At 41.9% G+C, this 21506-nt stretch overlaps 1 protein-coding gene across 2 annotated transcripts in view; it reads left to right on the top strand.

Moving 5' to 3' along the window:
* The window catches only part of SNX30 (sorting nexin family member 30), a 103227-nt gene that overhangs the window by 62831 nt on the left and 18890 nt on the right, over nt 1-21506 (top strand). For both annotated transcript variants that reach the window (XM_082627790.1, XM_082627791.1), the window contains 3 exons: nt 7771-7929; nt 11824-12019; nt 13414-13613. In XM_082627790.1, coding sequence (XP_082483916.1) covers nt 7771-7929; nt 11824-12019; nt 13414-13613 — 555 coding nt within the window. The remainder of the gene's footprint in view (nt 1-7770; nt 7930-11823; nt 12020-13413; nt 13614-21506) is intronic.

Below are 21506 nucleotides of genomic sequence, written 5' to 3' on the forward strand. Positions count from 1 at the left end.
TTTACCTATGTTTTCTTTGTTTGCTTGTGCTTTTGGTGTTTTAGCTAAGAAACCATTGCTTAATCCTAAGTCATAAAGATTTACACCTATGTTGTCTTCTAAAAATCTTTTTTAAAATAATTTATTTTTGTCTGCGATGGGTCTTTGTTGCTGAACGCGGGTTTTTCTCTAGTTGCGGCGAGCGGGGGCTACTCTTCGTTGTGGTGCGTGGGCTTCTCATTGCGGTGACTTCTCTTTGTTGTGGAGCATGGGCCCTAAGCACGCGGGTCCAGTAGTTGTGGCTCATGGGCTCAGTAGTTGTGGCACACAGGCTTAGTTGCTCTGTGGCATGTGGGATCTTCCTGGACCAGGGCTCGAACCCGTGTCCCCTGCATTGGCAGGCAGATTCTTAACCACTGCACCACCAGGGAAGTCCCTTCTAAAATTATTTTTTTTTTTTTTTTTCGCGGTACGCGGGCCTCTCACTGTTGTGGCCTCTCCCGTTGCGGAGCACAGGCTCCGGATGCGCAGGCTCAGTGGCCATGGCTCACGGGCCCAGCCGCTCCGCGGCATGTGGGATCTTCCCGGACCGGGGCACGAACTCGTGTCCCCTGCATCAGCAGGCGGACTCTCAACCACTGCGCCACCAGGGAAGCCCAAGTCTTTAGTTTTTAATTTCACTTAGAAATTTAATGTTTGCTTCAATTTTCATGAAGGGAGCTTTGCTGGAAGGATGCATTTGTATTTATTATGGACCCAGTTTTGTTTTGGGTAGTGGTAAACTCATGGGATTAATAGGAAGAAATTTGTAATGCAGCATTTGTTTTTCTTAATATGAAATAATCAGTAAGAAGTCTAACTTCACTTTCTAGTTGGCTTCTTTTTCTTGTACTGTTAAATATATATGTTTTTAGCTTCCCAAGTAGATAAGTTAATAAATAGTGAATCATTAGTTCAACTTTCCAGTACCTGAATTAAATCAGGCTTTGTGACTGTTCTTTAAAAAAAAAAATTTGTCCCTATAATTTTATTGAAGTATAGTTAATGTATAATATTATGTAAATTACAGGTGTACAATCTAGTGATCACAATTTTTAAAGGTTACACTCCATTATAGTTATTATAGAATATTGGCTATGTTCCCGGTATTGTGCGATATGTCCCTGTAGCTTATCTTATACATAATAGTTTGTACCTCTTAATCCCCTACCCCTACATTACCTCTCCCCTCTTTCCTCTCCCCCCGGTAACTACTAGTTTGTTCTCTATATCTATGAGTCTGTTTCTTTTTTTGTTACAGTCACTAGTTTGTTGTATTTTTTAGATTCCACATATAAGTGATACCATAACAGTATTTGTCTTTCTCTGTATGACTTATTTACCTTAGCATAACACCCTCCAAGTCCATCATGTCGTTGCAGATGGCAAGATTTCCTTTTAACCTTGATGCTCTTTAATTTATTTGTTACTTATTTTTGGTTAGGAGCAATATTTTCTGTTAGTTTGATATAAATAGGAAAAATAGTTTTCTGTCATGTAGTGGGTATGCAGTAAATATTTGTTGAATTGCATAGAAGAAGCAATTTAAAAGCTGACAAGAGGAAACGGGACATATCAAGACTGAGCAAATGAAATGTTTGTCCAGATTTCCCACCCAGAAATAGTAGCTTTTCTGGGACAATCTACTATACTTTTGTTTCATAGATTGTAAAATACTTCCTTACAAACTAATATAAAATATGATACATGTGAAAGTGCTTTACCAAAGTATCAAGTGCTATAAAATGTAAATATTTTAAGATTAAACCTTGAAATATTTAATGGGTTATTGTAATGCTTTGCAGATAGGATTTTTTGAAGGTTCCAACATATATATGCATATATAGTTTCAAAAAAACTTTTCATTATGGGAAATATCAAGCATACCAAAGCAGAGAGATTCAGTGCAGTGAACCCTCATGTTCTCATCACCTAGTTTCAGCACTTATGTTTCATCTCTGTCCTTACCCACTCCCTCATCCTCACACCAGGTTATTATTTTCTTTTAATTTTTTTTTAAACATTCAGCTTATTTATTTTTTTTAGATGTTGGGGGTAGGAGTTTATTAATTAATTAATTTATTTTTGCTGTGTTGGATCTTCGTTTCTGTGCGAGGGCTTTCTCTAGTTGTGGCAAGCGGGGGCCACTCTTCATTGCGGTGCGCGGGCCTCTCACTGTCGCGGCCTCTCCCGTTGCGGAGCACAGGCTCCAAACGCACAGGCTCAGTAGTTGTGGCTCACGGGCCTAGTTGCTCCGTGGCATGTGGGATCCTCTCAGACCAGGGCTCGAACCCGTGTCCCCTGCATTAGCAGGCAGATTCTCAACCACTGCGCCACCAGGGAAACCCAGGTTATTTTTTTTTTTAAGTGACATAAACAGCAAAAATTTTTTAGCTTGTAGTTCTGGAAGTCAGAAGTCCAAAATCAGTCTCATTGGATTAATATCAAGGTGTCAATGGAACAGGATAGAAAACCCAGAGATAAACCCACGCACATATGGTCACCTTATCTTTGATAAAGGAGGCAAGAATATACAATGGAGAAAAGACAGCCTCTTCAATAAGTGGTGCTGGGAAAACTGGACAGCTACATGTAAAAGAATGAAATTAGAACACTCCCTAACACCATACACAAAAATAAACTCAAAATGGATTAAAGACCTACATGTAAGGCCAGACACTATAAAACTCTTAGAGGAAAACATAGGCAGAACACTCTCTGACATAAATCACAGCAAGATCCTTTTTGACCCACCTCCTAGAGAAATGGAAATAAAAACAAAATTAAACACATGGGACCTAATGAAACTTAAAATCTTTTGCACAGCAAAGGAAACCATAAACAAGATGAAAAGACAACCCTCAGAATGGGAGAAAATATTTGCAAATGAAGCAACTGATAAAGGATTAGTCTCCGAAATTTACAAGAAACTCATGCAGCTTAATATGAGCTGTAGTGAGGTAGAGGGGTAGTGAGGTAAGTGTCCATCGACAGATGAATGGATAAAGAAGATGTGGCACATATATACAATGGAATATTACTCAGCCATAAAAAGAAATGAAATTGAGTTATTTGTAGTGAGGTGGATGGACCTAGAGTCTGACGTACAGAGTGAAGTAAGTCAGAAAGAGAAAAACAAATACCGTATGCTAACACATATATATGGAATCTAAGAAGAGAAAAAAAAAGGTCATGAAGAACCTAGGGGCAAGATGGGAATAAAGGCACAGACCGACTAGAGAATGGACTTGAGGATATGGGGAGGGGGAAGGGTAAGCTGTGACAAAGTGAGAGAGTGGCATGGACATATATACACTACCAAACGTAAAATAGATAACTAGTGGGAAGCAGCCGCATAGCACAGGGAGATCAGCTCGGTGCTTTGTGACCACCTAGAGGGGTGGGATAGGGAGGGTGGGAGGGAGGGAGATGCAAGAGGGAGGAGATATGGGGATATATGTATATGTATGGCTGATTCACTTTGTTATACAGCAGAAACTAACACACCATTGTAAAGCAATTGTACTCCAATAAAGATGTTAAAAAAAAGGGGGGTGGGTGGGTAGGCAGGGCTGTGTCCTTTCTGAAGGCTCTAGGGGAGAATTTGTTCCTTCCCTTTCCAGTCTCTAGAGGCCACCTGCATTCCTTGGCTCAGGCCCCTTCCTCTTTCTTCAAAACCAGCAGCATTGCATCTCCTCTCCTCTCTGATATCCGCTTCCATCCTTGTATTTTTTTTAAAATTGGGATAAAATTCACATAACATAAAATTCACCAAAGTGTATAAGTCAGTGGCTTTTATTATATTCACAGTGTTTTACAGTCACCACCATCTAATTTCAGGACATTTTCATCACCCCAAAAAGAAACCCCATACCCATCACTTCCCACCCCCTCTTTTCCCCAGCCCAAATATTATGAATAATGTCGTTTGAACATTTGTTGTACAAGTTTTTGTGTGAACACTTGCTTTCAGTTGTTTTGGCTATATACCAGGGAATGGAATTAAATGGTAATTCTATGTTTAAGTTTTCGAGGAACTGCCAAACTGTTTTCCCCAGTGACTGTGCCATTTTACATCCCCGCCAGCAAGGTATGAGGGTTCCAATTTCTCTATATACTTGCCAACACTTGTGATTTTCCTTTTTTTTCTTTTTTTCTTTTATAGCCATCCTAGTGGGTTCAAAATGGTATCCCAAGTGATTAAAAAAATTTTTTTTGGCTTAAAACATATATGGAAGTTTTATGTTTAGTCCACTTCCCTTTTTTGCTTTCTGTTCTCAGTATTACCAATTAATACAAATAGTTGGCATTCATTTGATATCTACCATGTGCTGGGAGCTGTGTTGAACTCTTTCTTCACTTGTGTTATTTCATTTACAGAGTGTAGATGCCCTTGATTTTACCAGCAATCCAGATTCCTATGCATAAACAACCCAGAAGGTAATTATAAGGGTGAGGCAGAGAGTAGGTATATCGCTTTAAGGAAGCTTGAAATAGGAAGAAACAAATTTATGAAGCCATGTACATTGGCAATAATGATGCTTATTACAGAAGGAAATTCTGTTTGCAGAGGGATTCACCCCAGGGTTCCTTTAAATAGCAAGCTCCCCTGATTCATTAAACAAAGTTCAATGTAGTAAATCTGAAGAATGAATAACTCTTTTCAGAAGGTTATCTGTTACGTGAAATGAGGCATACCTAACTACTTATTTGCTCATTAGGCCTTTTTCCTAAGTTCTATTCAGCATAGGCAAATGAGAGTATGCTCAACAGGACTCATGAGATCAAAATATCCACTGGGTTTGGTAATTACAAAGTCACTGATCATCTTTAAAAGAGTGGTTTCTGCATGAAGCAGGGATAGGACAGAGAAATACAGCATTGAAGGCAGTACCAACGATGGCTTCGTTTTGGGGTGAAGAAAGGTTGGGGGTTGAGAAATCAAGGGGAAGAGTGGAAGTAAAGGTAAATGATTCTTTTCAAAAAGGTTGAATGAGACAGGAAGGAGAGTGGAGACGACGTAAGGTCAAGAGATAGATTTTTTTTTCTTCAGGTAGAAAGAGAACCGACCATGTTTTTGTAGACTCAGAATAGAGCTGGATGAGGAGATGTTGAAGATAAACAGTAGAGAAGGTATAATTAATTGATGGTGACAGGTGCATGATAGTGAACTAATGGGTCAAGGACACAGATGGAATGTTTAGCTTTGGGGAGGGGGCTGTTCTCTACAGCCACTTGAGGCAGGAGGCAAAGGTGGCACCCAGAAGAGTCTTTACTCTTGAGATGTAAAACATACGGGCTTGCCAAAGCTCTTCAAGTCGAGGCTGTTGAATTCTCTCAAACCCAAGTGCTTCCCTTCCAGCAGCGCTGGTGTTGCCAATTCCTAAATATTTGAAAACTTTTGTGTTATAAATTGGGTTGCTTCTTGGCTTTCTCACTCTAAGTGCTTAGGATACCACATTGCCTAAGTCCTTGTTCCTGTATCTTATTTCAGCGTGTGTGTGTGTGTGTGTGTGTGTGTGTGTGTGTGTGTGTGTGTGTGTGAGAGTGAGTGAGTGCTTGGGGGTCTATAACTTAAAAGAAAAAAAAATCTGTTTCGACATATTACAGAAGTTTAAGGAGGTTGCAGACTTAAATGCTTGTTCCAGTTTTTCCATCTCCTCATCAACACTTGTTCTTTCCTTTCCTGTCTTTCTCTGTGTCTGTCTATTATGGTCATCCTAGTGGGTGTGAAGTGGTATCTCACTGTTTTTTTTTTTTTTTTTTAACATCTTTGTTGGAGTATAATTGCTTTACAGTGGTGTGTTAGTTTCTGCTTTATAACAAAGTAAATCAGCTATACATATATCCCCATATCTCCTCCCTCTTGCGTCTCCCTCCCACCCTCCCTATCCCACCCCTCTAGGTGGTCACAAAGCACCGAGCTGATCTCCCTGTGCTATGTGGCTGCTTCCAACTATCTATTTTACATTTGGTAGTGTGTATATATGTCCATGCCTCTGTCTCACTTCGTCCCAGCTTACCCTTCCCCACCCATGTCCTCAAGTCCATTCTCTACATCTTTATTCCTGTCCTGCCCCTAGGTTCTTCAGAACCCTTTTTTTTTTTTTTTTTTTTTAGATTCCATATATATGTGTTAGCATACGGTATTTGTTTTTCTCTTTCTGACTTACTTCACTCTGTATGACAGACTCTAGGTCCATCCACCTCACTACAAATAATTTCGTTTCTTTTTATGGCTAATATTCCATTGTATATATGTACCACATCTTCTTTATCCATCATCGGTCGATGGACACTTAGGTTGCTTCCATGTCCTGGCTACTGTAAATAGAGCTGCAGTGAACATTGTGGTACATGACTCTTTTTGAATTATGGTTTTCTCAGGATATATGCCCAATAGTGGGATTGCTGGGTCGTATGGTAGTTCTATTTTTACTTTTTTAAGAAACCTCCATACTGTTCTCCATGGTGGCTGTATCAATTTACATTCCCACCAACAGTGCAAGAGGGTTCCCTTTTCTCTACACCCTCTCCAGCATTTATAGTTTGTAGATTTTTTTTTTTTTTTTTTTTTTTTTTTTTTTTTTTGTGGTATGCGGGCCTCTCACTGTTGTGGCCTCTCCCGTTGCGGAGCACAGGCTCTGGACGCACAGGCTCAGCGGCCATGGCTCGCGGGCCTAGCCGCTCCGCGGCATGTGGGATCTTCCCAGACCGGGGCACGAACCCGTGTCCCCTGCATCGGCAGGCGGACTCTCAACCACTGCGCCACCAGGGAAGCCCTAGTTTGTAGATTTTTTGATGATGGCCATTCTGACTGGTGTGAGGTGATACCTCATTGTAGTTTTGATTTGCATTTCTCTAATGATTATCTCACTGTGGTTTTGGTTTGTATTTCCCTAATGACGTCGAGCATCTTTTCATGTGCGTTTTGGCCATTTGTACATCTTCTTTGGAGAAATGTCTACTGGGTCATTTTAAAATATAAATGTTCTTTTAATATTTCATAACCAAAACATTTTCAAATTGTGCATTAGCAGATACTCTCTTTTCCTGTGGTGGCAGTAATGAGGAAGGCCTTTTAATCAAGCTGCCATGGAAATAGGTTAAAGCTCAAAGATCCCTTGGAAGCCAGGTCATTTTAAATTGCCGACAATATTGGCTCAGAGTAAATACGATGGAGAGATTTATTTGAGTGAGGAGTAAAGGAAGTTATATTATTAAGAACCTTTAAGCATAAACCTAAACAAAAAAATTGCCTTAGAAAAGGTATTTTTTTAGATACATGGGTTTCCCTAATGTACTTATTTTTTCATTCACCAAATTCTTTTACCCTTGAACTGGGAGTAGGATCTTAAGATATTTAAACAAATTTTTGTGTGGCTGATGTTGTCTGACTCCTTTCCTTTCTTTCTTATCTTGCCTTAACTTTCCCATTATATCACCTGTGCATCAAGCAACGTAAAGATAACTATATTATCGGATTTACCGGTAGATGTTAACTGACTGTTTTCTGTTTTCCAGGGACCATGCTCTACTGTTTCATTTCTTGTATTATAAAATTGACTGGGTAGTTGTGATTTACTCCATTGGTATTTTTTCAGAAATATTTATACTGATGACTACATAAAGATCTGACCTATGAAGAAAGACTGTTCTTGACAGATGGGTCCTAGGACTTATTTGCTAGCCTGGTTTTTCTTTGCACTTTCTTATCAGTTACTCTGAATATTTTTGTTCATGTCATCGTAGCCACTTCCTGAGAAGTTTGTGGTGAAAGGTGTTGTGGATCGTTTTTCAGAAGAGTTTGTGGAGACCAGAAGAAAAGCTTTGGATAAATTCCTGAAAAGAATTACGGATCATCCTGTGCTTTCTTTCAATGAACACTTTAATGTTTTCCTTACTGCTAAGGTAAGGCAGAATTTTTCATGTTCCTCTCCCAGATTAGCATTCTTTGGACTCTTTCTTAAAAGCTGTTTTGATCTCTCACAGGCCACCCCTGTAGTGGGTGTCATAGAATTGCTCTGGGTTTGTTTTTTCTGTATTTGTTTCTGGTGCTCATCTGCCCTGGCACCGTTTCCATGTTAGAATTTAGGAGAAATATCCCCCTGCAGCAGTCAAGGAAGTTAGAATAGTTTCACTTACCAAAAGCAGGGATAAGTGTTTACCTACACACTTACTGGCGATATTACTGGGTGAGGCCATTCTGACCAACAGTGGGCACGAAAGGGAAAGAATGTTTATTGAGTGTTTGGTAAGGACATTTTCACAGGAACCCTGTGAGTATGCTCATAGCCTCATTTCACAGGCAAGGAAACTAAAGTTCAGGGCATGTGTACTAGTTCAGCTGGTGTCACTAGGATGTGAAATAGGGTCACTGTGGCTCCTGAGGCCACAGTTTGCACAGACTGCCTGACCAAGAGTAGTTCAGCATTAGTTGCCCACAGCCAAGTTCCTAGCCGGTGGGCATTTTCCAAGCACTTGCCAGGGAAATAGTTGGGGCCTACGCGGCTGCCAGATTCTATGTATTCAAACTCACGCTGGCGCCCCCGACTTTCCTCTGAACTTCCCTGTTGGCAGAACTGACTGGCAACTGACTGGCAGCCTGAGGTGCTCGACTCTGATTGTCTGCAGATATGGGAGCTCGTGTTCAGACTCTTGTGCCAGCTTCCCTCCAGCCCCATCTGTTTATTTTCATGTATCCTATTCTCACATTCAGGCCATAGGTAATTCATTCCATGTTGGCAAGGGTATCAAGGCCCAGGTACTTTTCAGTTTTCTTTTTCAAACTGGCAAAATGGAGAAATATTTACAGACAACATCAGTTGCCGTAAAGACGTTGGAGGGGATGCCATTCTCCGGACATAAGAGCCACCTGGCAAAGTCCTCCAGTGTTGTGGGTTTTCTTTTTTACTTTTTCCTAGACCTCAGTTGGCACTTAGCCTCCTGATGACATTCCTGTTTCTCTTCTTTTTTTCCTGGAAACCTTTCCCACACAGGTCAAACTTGTGTTCTTTTTAAAAATAAGTATTTTGTGGTGAACTCCTCGGACGTAGTTCTTCCAGTGACTACACAAAGTAAAATCCACTCTGTTCTCCAAAAGTGCAGCTCAGTGTTTCACCCAGATTAGTGGTTTGTTGTCCAGGCAGGCCCTCAAGTTTCGTCATTTTTATTGAATAAAGAGACAGAGGAGGAGAAAGCTTGGACCCCCGGTCATTAGGAATTTGTGTAAAAAATAAGTAGGAAAGGTGGGGTTTTTTTTGGGGGGGGGTATATGTGGTGTTCATCTGTGGACCAAGCAATATGAACTGATTTTATTTTTAATTTGCTCAATTTTGTTACTGAAGTATAACATACATAGAGAAAAATATACAAATCACAGCTCAGTAAATGATCACAAAATGAACATACTTTTATAATCACTACCCAATCAAGACAGAAAATCCCCAGCACACTGGAAGCCTCTCTCATCTCTGCTCCCAATCACTACCACTCCCCTCCTCCCCAGGGTAAACAGTATCCTGATTTCTATCATCAGAGATAACTGATTTTTTTTTAAAGCCCTTCAAAGTCTTAATCAAAATCTAACTTGATGTGAGTGAGTACGGGGGAGTTGGCTTGTTTAGAAAGAACAGCCTCCTGCCTTAGTTCAGTTTTATTTGCTGAAGCAAATGCACTAAATAACCTCATCTTTTCTTTTATTTCTTTTTAATTGTGCGAAAATACACATGACATAAAATTTACCATCTTAACCATTTTACAGTGTACAGTTGGGAAATGTTAAGTATATTCACCCTGTCGTACATCTAATCTCCAGAACTTTTTCATCCTGCAAAACTGAAACTTTGTACCCACTAAACAATAACTCCCCCCATCTCACCCACCCCGTACCCCCATCTTTTCTCTTAAAACGCTTTGAATAACTTGGTCCTGTCCTTAGATAGGCCACTGACATGCTCTGCCATAGTGAATGCAGAAGCTTTCCTCTTCCTTGTGATGACATGATCTTACCAAAAATTAGAAGTGTCCTTAAGAAGAAACCACTGATGCTGGAGGAGGTGGAGGATGCTTAGTATCAGCTGTGCTCAAGTCAATGTTTTCATCGTTGGCAGAATGGGTGCAGCAGTCAGATAGGTACGACTAAATAACTGTACTCAACACGTTAATGAACTTGGTTAACTGGGGATTCTTTGTAAAGTGCTACTTGAAGTAGAGTTTATGCAGTCCAGTGAGTCCATTTGGATTGAACCCTGAGCCAAAAAAACATTGTCTATGGAGCAATTCCTAGAACTCCAGGGCTTCAGTTATTGTCTTGTGAAAGCCTGGTGCCTACAGGGATGCTTTTTTCTAGAGTGTATGAGGTTAGAAGGGGAGATAAGATCATTATTTTATTAAAAAATTTTTTCTTTGGCTGTGGCATGCAGGATCTTAGCTCCCCAACCAGGGATCGAACCCTCGCCCCCTGCAGTGGAATTGCAGCGTCCTAACCACTGGACCGCCAGGGAATTCCCCGAGATGGCATCTTTAGAACATTGTCTCAGGCAGGTGGCATAGAAAGGAAGGACAGAGATGGAGGAGGGAGCTTAGAGGAGGTTGCTGCCTTTTTTAAGATTGGTGAGCTTCGCATATATTTCATATGCTGAAGGATTAGAAGTTGAAATTATAGACAGGAGAGAAGGGATGGTTGAGAGGGCAAGGGCCTTGGCTGGTGGGGGAAGTGTGGGCAGGAGAGAGCAGAATCAAGAGCAGAAGTGAAGGCCTTGGCTGCATGGAGGAGGAGGACGTGAAATCAGGAGGGATCTACATTTCAGGCACTTTTGGAGACCTGAGCCTGGGATGGTATGTCACGTGGGAGGGGGCTGTCAGACAGCGGTGTTAACCTCTGCTCTATCCCTCCATGAGGCGAGGTCACCAGAAAGCAGTGGCCTTGTGCCGTGTTCCCTTCTCTCCCTGTAGACCTGTCCCTCTAGGACTGGGATTATCATTCTGTTAGTATCGAGGGTAGACATAAGGAACAGACACCTGCATCTTCTGTAAAACCACTTTTGAAGGCACCATTAAAGTAAGTGACATAGAACAACGGGAAGATACTGAAGATTCCCCTTAGAGTTTAATGATAGGAAGAAATTTATTTTACCTGGCAGACTAATATGCTTTTTAGGTTTCAGTTCAGTGGATTATGCAGCTGAACGCATTTCCCATTTATGCCTCAACCAAGAAATCCAGGGTAAAGTGTTTCGTCATTTGCAGCCTCTATCCTTGGCCTGGGTTTTGTAGCACCACCTTTCCTGTCACTGTCTCCTGCTTCCCACCCTCCACTTCGCTTATATGGCTTTGGTTAGGATATAAATAAATGAATGGAATGAATCTCAGCTCTTGAATTTTGCTCCTAAAGACAATTTAGGATATTTTGTGTAGGAGAAAGGGACACTTTTAAAAAAACTTGTATTTAAACAGTTGTGTTTAAAGGAAGGTGTGCTGGGTGAGTGAACCTGATTGGAAAGGTAGGAGTCCAGCTCTGTATAAAGAGACCTGGGTGCAGGAGTATGAGTGTGGTGGCTGTGATGGCGAGGAGAGGAGAGGGGAGGGGAGGGGAGGGGAGGGGAGAGAGAGAGAGAGAGAGAGAGAGAGAGAGAGTGTGTGTGTGTGTGTGTGTGTGTGTGTTGACCGCCTTAACCTAACTCACCTCCCTATTTTCTGAGTCTTCCATTTCCAAAAGGAAACTGCCTAAAGGAATTCGCTTACTGAGTCCTGACCATGTGAGCAGTCGAGCCCTTTGTTTGTTTGTTCACATGTCATCCTTAGGACCTGAATGCCCATAAGAAGCAAGGGATGGCGTTGCTGACTCGAGTGGGTGAGTCAGTCAAGCATGTCACTGGCGGCTACAAGCTGAGGAGTCGGCCTCTCGAGTTTGCAGCCATAGGCGAGTACTTAGACACATTTGCGCTCAAGCTGGGAACCATTGATCGAATAGCCCAGCGGATCATCAAGGAAGAAATAGGTGAGCTCTCTGTTGAGTTCTTGATCAGGCCCAGGGACCACGTTTGCAGAAATGGCATTCATTGCGCCAAGCAGAATCAAAATGCAGAAATGCTGGAGCAGCAGAACCAGGCCACATTTTGCTTATAAAACTAATAAATAAATACAAGACGTGGGGGAGGTAGTTGTGACCAGAGTATAATTTTGCACCCCGTCCCTTGCCCTGCATTTCATCCTTGTGTTTGCTTTCCCATAGCAAACAACCACTCTGAGCCTCTAGGCTTTTCCACTTTTCTCTCGCTCAACTTCCCTTCATCCATAGCAATGATCATTTAAAAAATAAACTTAAGTATCTTTTCTGGCAGAAAGATGGTTCAAGATGAGAGCAGTGTTTGCCAAAGTTACGATCCTCATGAGCCTTCAGGCTTGAAATTGACTCACCTGCCTACCCTTGCTTCATTTCAAACCCACTCTTCCTGACCCAGGGAGTTATAAGGCCTTTCTTTAACCTTCCTGGTTGTTTCCACCACTTCCTCCCCACCCCTCTCATGGCCACTTGCTTTTTTGTGTCCCAGAATGTTGGGGCCCTTTGTTTTCTTACATGTATGTAGGCCAAATAGACCTGAACAGTGTTAATGATCATGCTGGCAGGTGATGTGAAACACATAGAGAAGGATTCTCTGGTAGTTGCCATCCATTGGTTACTAAAAAATGGCAACAACATTTTGTTGTAATGGCAAGAATCCTGGTGGCAAATGATAGGCCAGGTTTTTTTGTGGGGGAAATCAAACAACATTTTTCCTTGTTCCCTGTGCTTTAATTCTCCTTTACCTGCTGCTGGTATCCTGTGGGGCCTGCAGGTTTTGGAAATGGCTTTAGGTACCATCTACACCTAAAGATCATGTGGGGTAAATTCTGATGGGACCAAGGTGTTGGGGTGACCCCTGAGTGAGAGGTTGAGTCTGCTTAGGTAAGACCACATTTCTTGTATCAACTGTTTCCTAAAATTCCATTATTTTTCCATTGTGACTGATTTTTTTTTAATTTTTAAAAACACCCCCCTAAACCTGTATGAAACTCTGCCTCCATTGCCTATTAAAATATGGCTTCACTGTAGGGGTAGGTGAGTAGGTTTCTAGGAAAATACTTGGTGGATGTAGCTCCCACCACTTTTCCCCGAAGGCATTGTGGTCCCCATTACCCAGAGGCATGACATTCCTATTATGGAGTGGAGTTGATTGATGTTATAGTGTCAGCTGTAATATCAGCTTTCGGAGATTAAAAAAATTGGTTATACACAGTGTTGTATTTAAAGGAAAGCAGACTCAGAGAGCTCTTGGCTGCATTGGTTATTGAGTCAGTAATACCAGTGATTGCTACCCAGCCGATCTTAATTGGTTTCTCTCCCCCCTTTAGAGTACCTTGTAGAGCTGAGAGAATATGGGCCTGTGTACTCCACGTGGAGTGCGTTAGAGGGGGAGCTGGCCGAGCCCCTGGAGGGTGTGTCAGCCTGCATCGGCAACTGCTCTACAGCCTTGGAAGAGCTGACAGAGGACATGACAGAAGACTTTCTACCTGTGCTCAGGGAATATATTTTATACTCTGACTCCATGAAGGTAAGCTGACTCACTTCTTGTGCACTTAGGTACTTTCTTTGTTGTAGTCGTTAATCAAAAAGTAATTGATCATTGCCTATTTGCATGTGGTACAGATGTCCTTCTTCCTGGGTGGGCAGGATCAGACATGTGGACTGACCTCATGGACATGTAAAAAGAACACATGATGAACCAAGTGTGTGAATTAAATGAAAGAAAAAAAGTTTGGAAGAGATTCTTATTAGTGTTCTCTGAGAGTTTGAGAATAGCATCTGCTGATTAAAAACAGTATGTTGTGGAAAAAGAACAATTGGATAATTAGAGCTCTTGGAGGTTAAAATATGATTGCTGAAATAAAATTGAAAAGTAAAGTTGGAACATGAGGTTGAGGAAATCTTGGAAAGTAAAACAAATTTTAAAAGTAGTTGGAGAGGGCTTCCCTGGCGGCACAGAGGTTGAGAGTCCGCCTGCTGATGCAGGGGAAACGGGTTTGTGCCCCGGTCCGGGAAGATCCCACAGGCCGTGGAGCGGCTGGGCCTGTGAGCCATGGCCGCTGAGCCTGCGCGTCCGGAGCCTGTGCTCCACAGCGGGAGAGGCCACAACAGTGAGAGGCCCACGTACTGCAAAAAAACAAAAAACAAACAACAACAACTAAAAATAGAATTACCATATGACCCAGCAATCCCGCTACTGGGCATATACCCAGAGAAAAACCATAATTCAAAAAGACACATGTGTCCCAGTGTTCACTGCAGCACTGTTTACAATAGCCAGGTCATGGAATCAACCTTAATGCCCATCAACAGACAAATGGATAAAAAAGATGTGGTACATATATACAATGGAATATTACTCAGCCATTGGGTCATTTGTAGGTATGTGGATGGACCTAGAGAGTGTCATACAGAGTGAAGTAAGTCAGAAAGAGAAAAACAAATACTGTATATTAATGCATGTATGTGGAATCTAGAAAAATAGTACAGATGAACCGGTTTGCAAGGCAGAGATAGAGACACAGATGTAGAGAACAAACATATGGACAACCAGGCTTCCCTGGTGGTGCACCGGTTAAGAATCTGCCTGCCAATGCAGGGCACACGGGTTCGAGCCCTGGTCTGGGAAGATTCCACATGCTGTGGAGCAGCTAAGCCTGTGCACCACAACTACTGAACCTGTGCTCTAGAGCCCGCGAGCCACAACTACTGAGCCCGTGTGCCACAGCTCCTGAAGCCCACGCGCCTAGAGCCCGTGCTCCACAACAAGAGAAGCCACCACAATGAGAAGCCCGCACACTGCAACAAAGAGTAGCCCCTGCTCGCTGCAACTAGAGAAAGCACATGCGTAGCAACGAAGACCCAAAGCAGCCAAAAGTAAATAAATTAAATAAATTTATATTAAAAAAATTGTATGGACACCATGGGGGGAAAGTGGGGGTGGGTGGTGGTGGTGGTGTGATGAACTGGGAGATCGGGATTGACATATATACACTACTATGTATAAAATAGATAGCTAATAAGAACCTACTGTATAAAAAATAAAAAATAAAAGTAGTTGGAAAGTAGAACAAAAATGCAAAAACACTGAAAATGTGAAAGAATGATAAGAGACATGGAGGGTTAATCTCAGAAGTTCAGCATCCAACTGATAGGAGTTCCTGATTGAGAGAACAGAGAAAACTGAGGGAAGGAAATTATGAAAGAAATAATACAAGAAAATCTCCCTAAGCTGAAGGCTGTGACAGGTTAATTACCCAGCAAAAGGAATGGACAGAGAACCAATGCAAAGCATATCATTGTAAAATTTTAGAACAAAAGTGGTAAGGATCAAATGCTTTAATGTCCGCATTAGGAACTGCCCCAGCCTGCACTTAGACTGGTTGGAGAGCATAGCTTCTGGGGACTCCTACGATTGTAGACAAGGTTCATCTTGTCTAACTTGCTCATTTTATCGATGAAGAAGCAGAGCCCCATGGGTAAATCTTTTCTCTGTTCCATGGCCCCAGTTCTAATGAGCATCTACCTTATATTTGTGTCTTTACTGTTGGTGAGAGAAACTGGATCAGTTCCTGCTTTTCAAAGCTGAGGCTCAAATTATCTCTCTCTAAGTATAATTGTGGCTGGGTACATTCTGTTCCCTTTGGAGGCAGAGAGAAAGCACAGAAAAAGGAGGGTCATTATCAGGCCATGTGGAACAGATGAATAATGTTCAGTGAACAATGAGGACAGCTTGTACTGGAAAGATGGTTGAAGATGTGTATTCCAAGGTTGCTACGGAGTGAACAGTGCTTGAGAGAGGGGGGTACCAAAGTTACCCTCAGGCTCAGGACTCAAGTTAAGCACACTGTAGACATCTGCAGGTGAGCCCTTCCATGGGCTCACATCCTATACACAATGTGTGTGTAAAATGTAATTATGATAGTAATGGGCTGAGAGAGAGCACGTTAGGGTCTCTAGCAAAGTTCTGGCGGTGCCTTTTGAGTACTGGCATCACTATGACCAGGCCAAGAGTTGGAGAATTTTTATTTGAGAAGGTTAGGGCAGGGCCCTATACTTCATATCCCACACTGCCTCATTCATAGAAGGTAGTTGGCAGATATTGAAGTTGGCAGTGTGGTGCATTTAGAACATTTACAGATATATAACTATTGTATATCATGTATCTTTTTTTTAACTTTTTATTTTATATTGGAGTATAGTTGATTAACAGTGTTATGATAGTTTCAGGTGTACAGCAAAGTGATTCAGTTATACATATACCTGTATCTATCCTTTTTCAAAGCATAGGGAACTCTGCTCATTGTTATGTATCTTGTTATTTTTAAGAGAGTTTCATCTGCAAGTCAAAGAGCGTGCTTATCTCAGAGGGCTTGGTGATGACTAGTGAGCTGAGAGTCAGAAGAGTGGGTGATAAGGTAAAGGCCAGTGTGAGTGGGGCCAGTTGAGCAAGGGAGCAGGTGGCAGGTGGGGAGGTCAAAGAGATAAGTAAAGGCCAGGACATACGGTAATATCTTAAAGGCCATGGTTGGTAAGAGTCTGGATTTTGTTCTTAGGAATAAAAGAGAAGCCAGTTAGTTTCCTGCAGGGAAATGACAGGATACAGTTTTTACTTTAAGAAGACAGCTAGTGCTGCAGTATGGAAATGGTTTATTGGGTGGGGGACAGGGAGAGGAGGTCGGGAGACCATTAGGAGACTGTAGCAGGGAGCCAGGTGGCAGATAACTGAGGTGGTGGAGCTTGGAGAAGTGGGTGGATTTGGGGTATATTTTGTATGAAGGGCCAACTAGACTTGCTGCTGTATTAATGTGCAGTGAGAAATGGAGGAATTGAGGATGACTCCTGGGTTTTTGGCTTCAGCAGCTGTGTTGATAGTGGTCCTGTTTAGTGAGATGGGGAAGTTTGGGGTGGAACAGATTGGGCAGTTGGGAATCAGGTTGTTTTGGCCATATTCAGCTAAGAAAATGCCTGTTAGTCATTAAAGTAGTGATGTCATGGCAGCTGGTTATGAATTTAGAGTGGGAATAGAAATTTGGGAGTCATTTCTGTATAGATGGCGTTTAAATCTACGAGAATCTGGTGAGATAAGATCAAGGTAAATAGTCCAGGCCTGCTTCCTGAGGCATTGGCAATATTTAGTGGGCTAGCACCTAATTAGGGGGTGGAACAAGTAGGAAAGTAGCCTGAGAAGGAATGGTCAGTGTAGTAGGAGAAAAAGAGTAGAGGATGACCTTAGGGAAACCAAGAGAAATGTTTTTAGAAAGAGCATGATAAACAGTGGCCATCGGATTTAATAACATGGAAGTCATTGCTGATCGTGATTAGAGGTGTAAGATGTGGATGCAGAAGTTTGGGTTTGAGGACAGTTTGAGTTGGAGATAAATACTTAGAGCAATGTTCCAGGATTGCTGTTTTCAAATTCTGATTATTTAATTACCGGATGGTTTCTTCAGCCTGCCCACCTTTTCTCCTCAGAGGCCACAAGGCGGAGCTAATGAGTCAAGTGACTAGTCAGTGGTTTAGGTTGCCCACTTCTGGTGCCTTTCAAAAACCAAAAAGATTTTGTGGAAGATTCATTTCGGGGAGAAAAGTCCTCCTTCCTAAACAAAAGTGATTATGGACTGAGGGCCTCATTTCTTGAAAATGTGAAGAATCAGGATGTAGAAATGTACATGATGATCTCAAATGTTTTTAAAAATTAGAAAAGTATAAAAATTAAAACTGAGATTCTGAGTTAGGGCAGACTGGATACTTACTGAAACCTCCTCTTTTTCATGAAACCAAAATGACACTAGAGCGATTTTTTTTAAAGGTATGCTTCCGCAAAGACAAAGAGCAGCAGGAAGGGAAACAACAGCAGTACAGTTAGGAACTAAAAGCAAATTGAGAGGTGACAGGGACTCAGGTGACTCCAAGCCGCCTAAGCTGACGGTGGGGAAAGACTAAGAAGCCACCTGGTTTACACCTGGGACTCCTTCAAAATGGTCAGGAATTGGCAGCACCAAGTACCTTGGGACTGAGGGAAAGATGGAGCGAAAGAGAAGGATTAGTCAGGGGTCTGTTTCAGAAGCAGTTAGAGCTTCCGATTCTGCCCTCCCTCCTCACACAGGGGCCACTGTCGCTTCGCCACTCGGGCAGAGCTGGAGGGTGGTAAAAAAAAATAGAGGGTCTCTGGACCGAGAGACTCCAGGCACAGTTAAAGGTGGGGGCTAAGATCCTAAAATCTGAGGCAAAAGGTTACTGAAATTTGAGATTCTTAGTCGTCTTCCTCTGCTTGGCTCTCAGCCTTTTACCTTCCCTGGAAGCATTAAAAGAGCCTTTTAGAAAAATCTAAACAGGTTTTGGGAGAAGAGACTAGAATATACTGATATTGAGAGGGATGGGGGAATCTTCAGTGAAATGGCCCAGCAGAGTCCCTGTAGAGAACTGTCAGCCAGAGCTCGAAGTCACAGAGCTTTCAACCAGTTTTTTAGTGTTTCCCTCTTAGGTGAGTGTGCAGATAAGGGTCGCCAAATATTTAAGGGAAGATTCTAATATAAGTATCAAGTAAATACAAAGAAGGAAAAACATAAAGCATCATTGAGGGAGAAGAAAATTTCCAGGAAAAAAAAAATCAATATCTTCAGAAAGAGAAGAGATGTCACAGCCATAAAACAAGCATTTTTTAAAATCCAGAGAATAAACAAAGAGCTCATGGAAATGAAGATCATGATAGAAATGGAAAAAAAATCAATAGAAGAGTTAGCAGAAAAAGTTAAGGAAATCACTTTAAAGTGAAACAAAAAGACAGATGGAGGATTGGAGAGAAAAAGAATATAAAAATGAGAGGGCCAGACCAAAATATTTCAGATATCCAACATCTGAAAAACAGAAGTGCCAGGAAGAGACACACAGAAATGGGGAGCATCAAAGGAGTCATTCAAGAGAAAAGACTAAAAGTAAAGACAAAACGTGTTACTGGTTGTGCCTGAAAGATGAGATTGTGGGTGCTTTTTCCCCCCTCCTCTGCCTTTTTCTGTATTTTCCAAATTTTCTGTAACAAGTATTTTTTAAAACTAAGGCAAAATGTGTGGTTTTAGTATTACCAACATTGCCCTAGAAAATTTAACTCACAGGTTGTCTGTCATCAAAGAATGAAAATGTAAAAAGAGCATGTTGAACGGGGCAACCTAAGTTCAGTCATTTAATCAGAAATTATGTCATCAGGACCAAGTTCAGACTAATTTTCCTCCCCATAGGAAAATGCTCTCCTAGAGGGGCACCCAAAGACAGGCCATAGGGCTCTGTCGGGTGTCAGATTTCTTTTTAAATTATTATAAATTTAAAAAATTGAAGTATATTTGACATATAATATTAGTTTCATGTGTACAACATAATGATTCCACATTTGTATTCATTGCAAAACAATCACCAAAATAACTTTATTTACCCTGTCACCTTACAAAGTTAGTACAGTGTTATTGACTGTATTCTCCATGCTGTACAGTACATCCCCATGACTTACTTATTTTATTTATTTTTATTTTTAAAATTTTATTTATTTTTGACTGCATTGGGTCTTTGTTGCTGTGCATGGGCTTTCTCTAGTTGTGAGCAGGGGCTACTCTTTGTTGCGGTGCACGGGCTTCTCATTGTGGTGGCTTCTCTTGTTGCGGAGCATGGGCTCTAGTTGTGTGGGCTTCAGTAGTTGCAGCATGCGGGCTCAGTAGTTGTGGCACACAGGCCTTAGAGTGCGCAGGCTTCAGTAGTTGTGGCTTGCGGTCTCTAGAGCACAGGCTCAGTAGTTGTGGCGCACGGGCTTAGTGGCTCCACAGCATGTGGGATCTTCCCAGACCAGGTAGGTATTGAACCTGTGTCCCCTGCATTGGCAGGCGGATTCTTAACTGCTGTGCCACCAGGGAAGTCCCTTTACTTATTTTATACCTGGAAGTTTGTACCTCTTGATACCCTTCACCCATTTTGTAACCCTCCTAACCCTTCTTCCCTCTGGTAATCACCGATCTTTTCTCTGTGAGTCTGGGTTTTGTTTGGTTTTGGGTGTTTGATTTTTATTCTCATTTGAGCTTCTTTATTACGGAACACTCATTATTCTATACAAATTCCTCCTAGGTCTTTTGGGCTGTCAGCCCTTGGCGCACCAGAATATAAGCCATTCTGTACTGTCAACCCTGCATCCTAATGTCCCTCTTACAAAATGATTTGAAGCTTAAAAACCTTCCGGACCTGTGGAGGCTTTTTGGTAGCTGCTGACCATTTGCATTGGGGCTGTTTTTGGCTGCTCTCTCCTCCTCCTCCATGTTTGTGAGCTGACATCCTCCTCAGGGGGAGACATGAGCATGAGCTCTGGGGGTGGAGACTTTCCCGTTTCCTGGATGTTGGGCTTTCCTATTGATACTGACCACTGTGGCACGTTCTTGGAGAAAATCCAGTGCAGATGTTGAGAGCCAAAACACAGAATGTATCTATGATTGAACTTCCGTATCTATGATTGAACTTCCAAACACTTTTGTTTAATGGCTGTTATTAGTTTGTAAAGTAAACATTTTGGATGAGAGGTGTTGTTTCCATTGCTTAACTTTTTTATTATGGAAAAATTCAAACATATCCAAAAGTAGAGTGGAAGTATAACCGTCCCCCACATACCCATCAGCCGGCTGCAACAGTTGCCCACTCACGCTCCATCTTGTTCTAGCTCTCCTCCCCCTGCTCCCAGCCCCCGCCCCCTGGGTTATTTTAAAGCAAATCCCAGGCATCACATCACTTCATACAAAAATACATATCTCTGAAATGCAAACATTCGTTTAAAAAAGAAATAGGGCCACATTATTATCACACCTAAATAGATTTTTTCCCTTAATATTTTCTCAAATATCTAGTTAGTGTTCAATTTCCCCAGTTGTCTCAGACACTGTTTTTATAGTTTTTTTCCCCAAATTGGGATATAAATAAAATCCAGACATTGCTTGATATGTTTTTTAAATATTTTAAGAATCCCTCCCCCTCTGTTTTTCCTTGCAATTTATTTATTAAAGAAACAAGTCATTTTTTTTCCTCTGCATTTGAAAAGAAGGGTAGTGAAGTTCCAGATTACTAGGATCATTTTGAAATTGTGATGAAATGCTCTACATTAAAAATATATATATAGCGTTTGAGAGAAATGTATTCCATATCTCTAATTAAAAGTCACCTCTTGGGCTTCCCTGGTGGCACAGTGGTTGAGAATCCACCTGCCAATGCAGGGGACTGGGTTCGAGCCCTGGTCCAGGAAGATCCCACATGCCACAGAGCAGCTAAGCCCGTGCGCCACAACTGCTGAGCCTGAGCTCTAGAGCCCGTGTGCCACAACTAATGAAGCCCTCGGGCATAGAGCCCATGCTCTGCAGCGGGAGAGGCCACCGCAGTGAGAAGCTGGCGCACAACA

This window comes from Mesoplodon mirus (genome assembly GCF_964341445.2).
Source record: "Mesoplodon mirus genome assembly, chromosome: 1".
Classification (NCBI taxonomy): Eukaryota; Metazoa; Chordata; class Mammalia; order Artiodactyla; family Ziphiidae; genus Mesoplodon; species Mesoplodon mirus.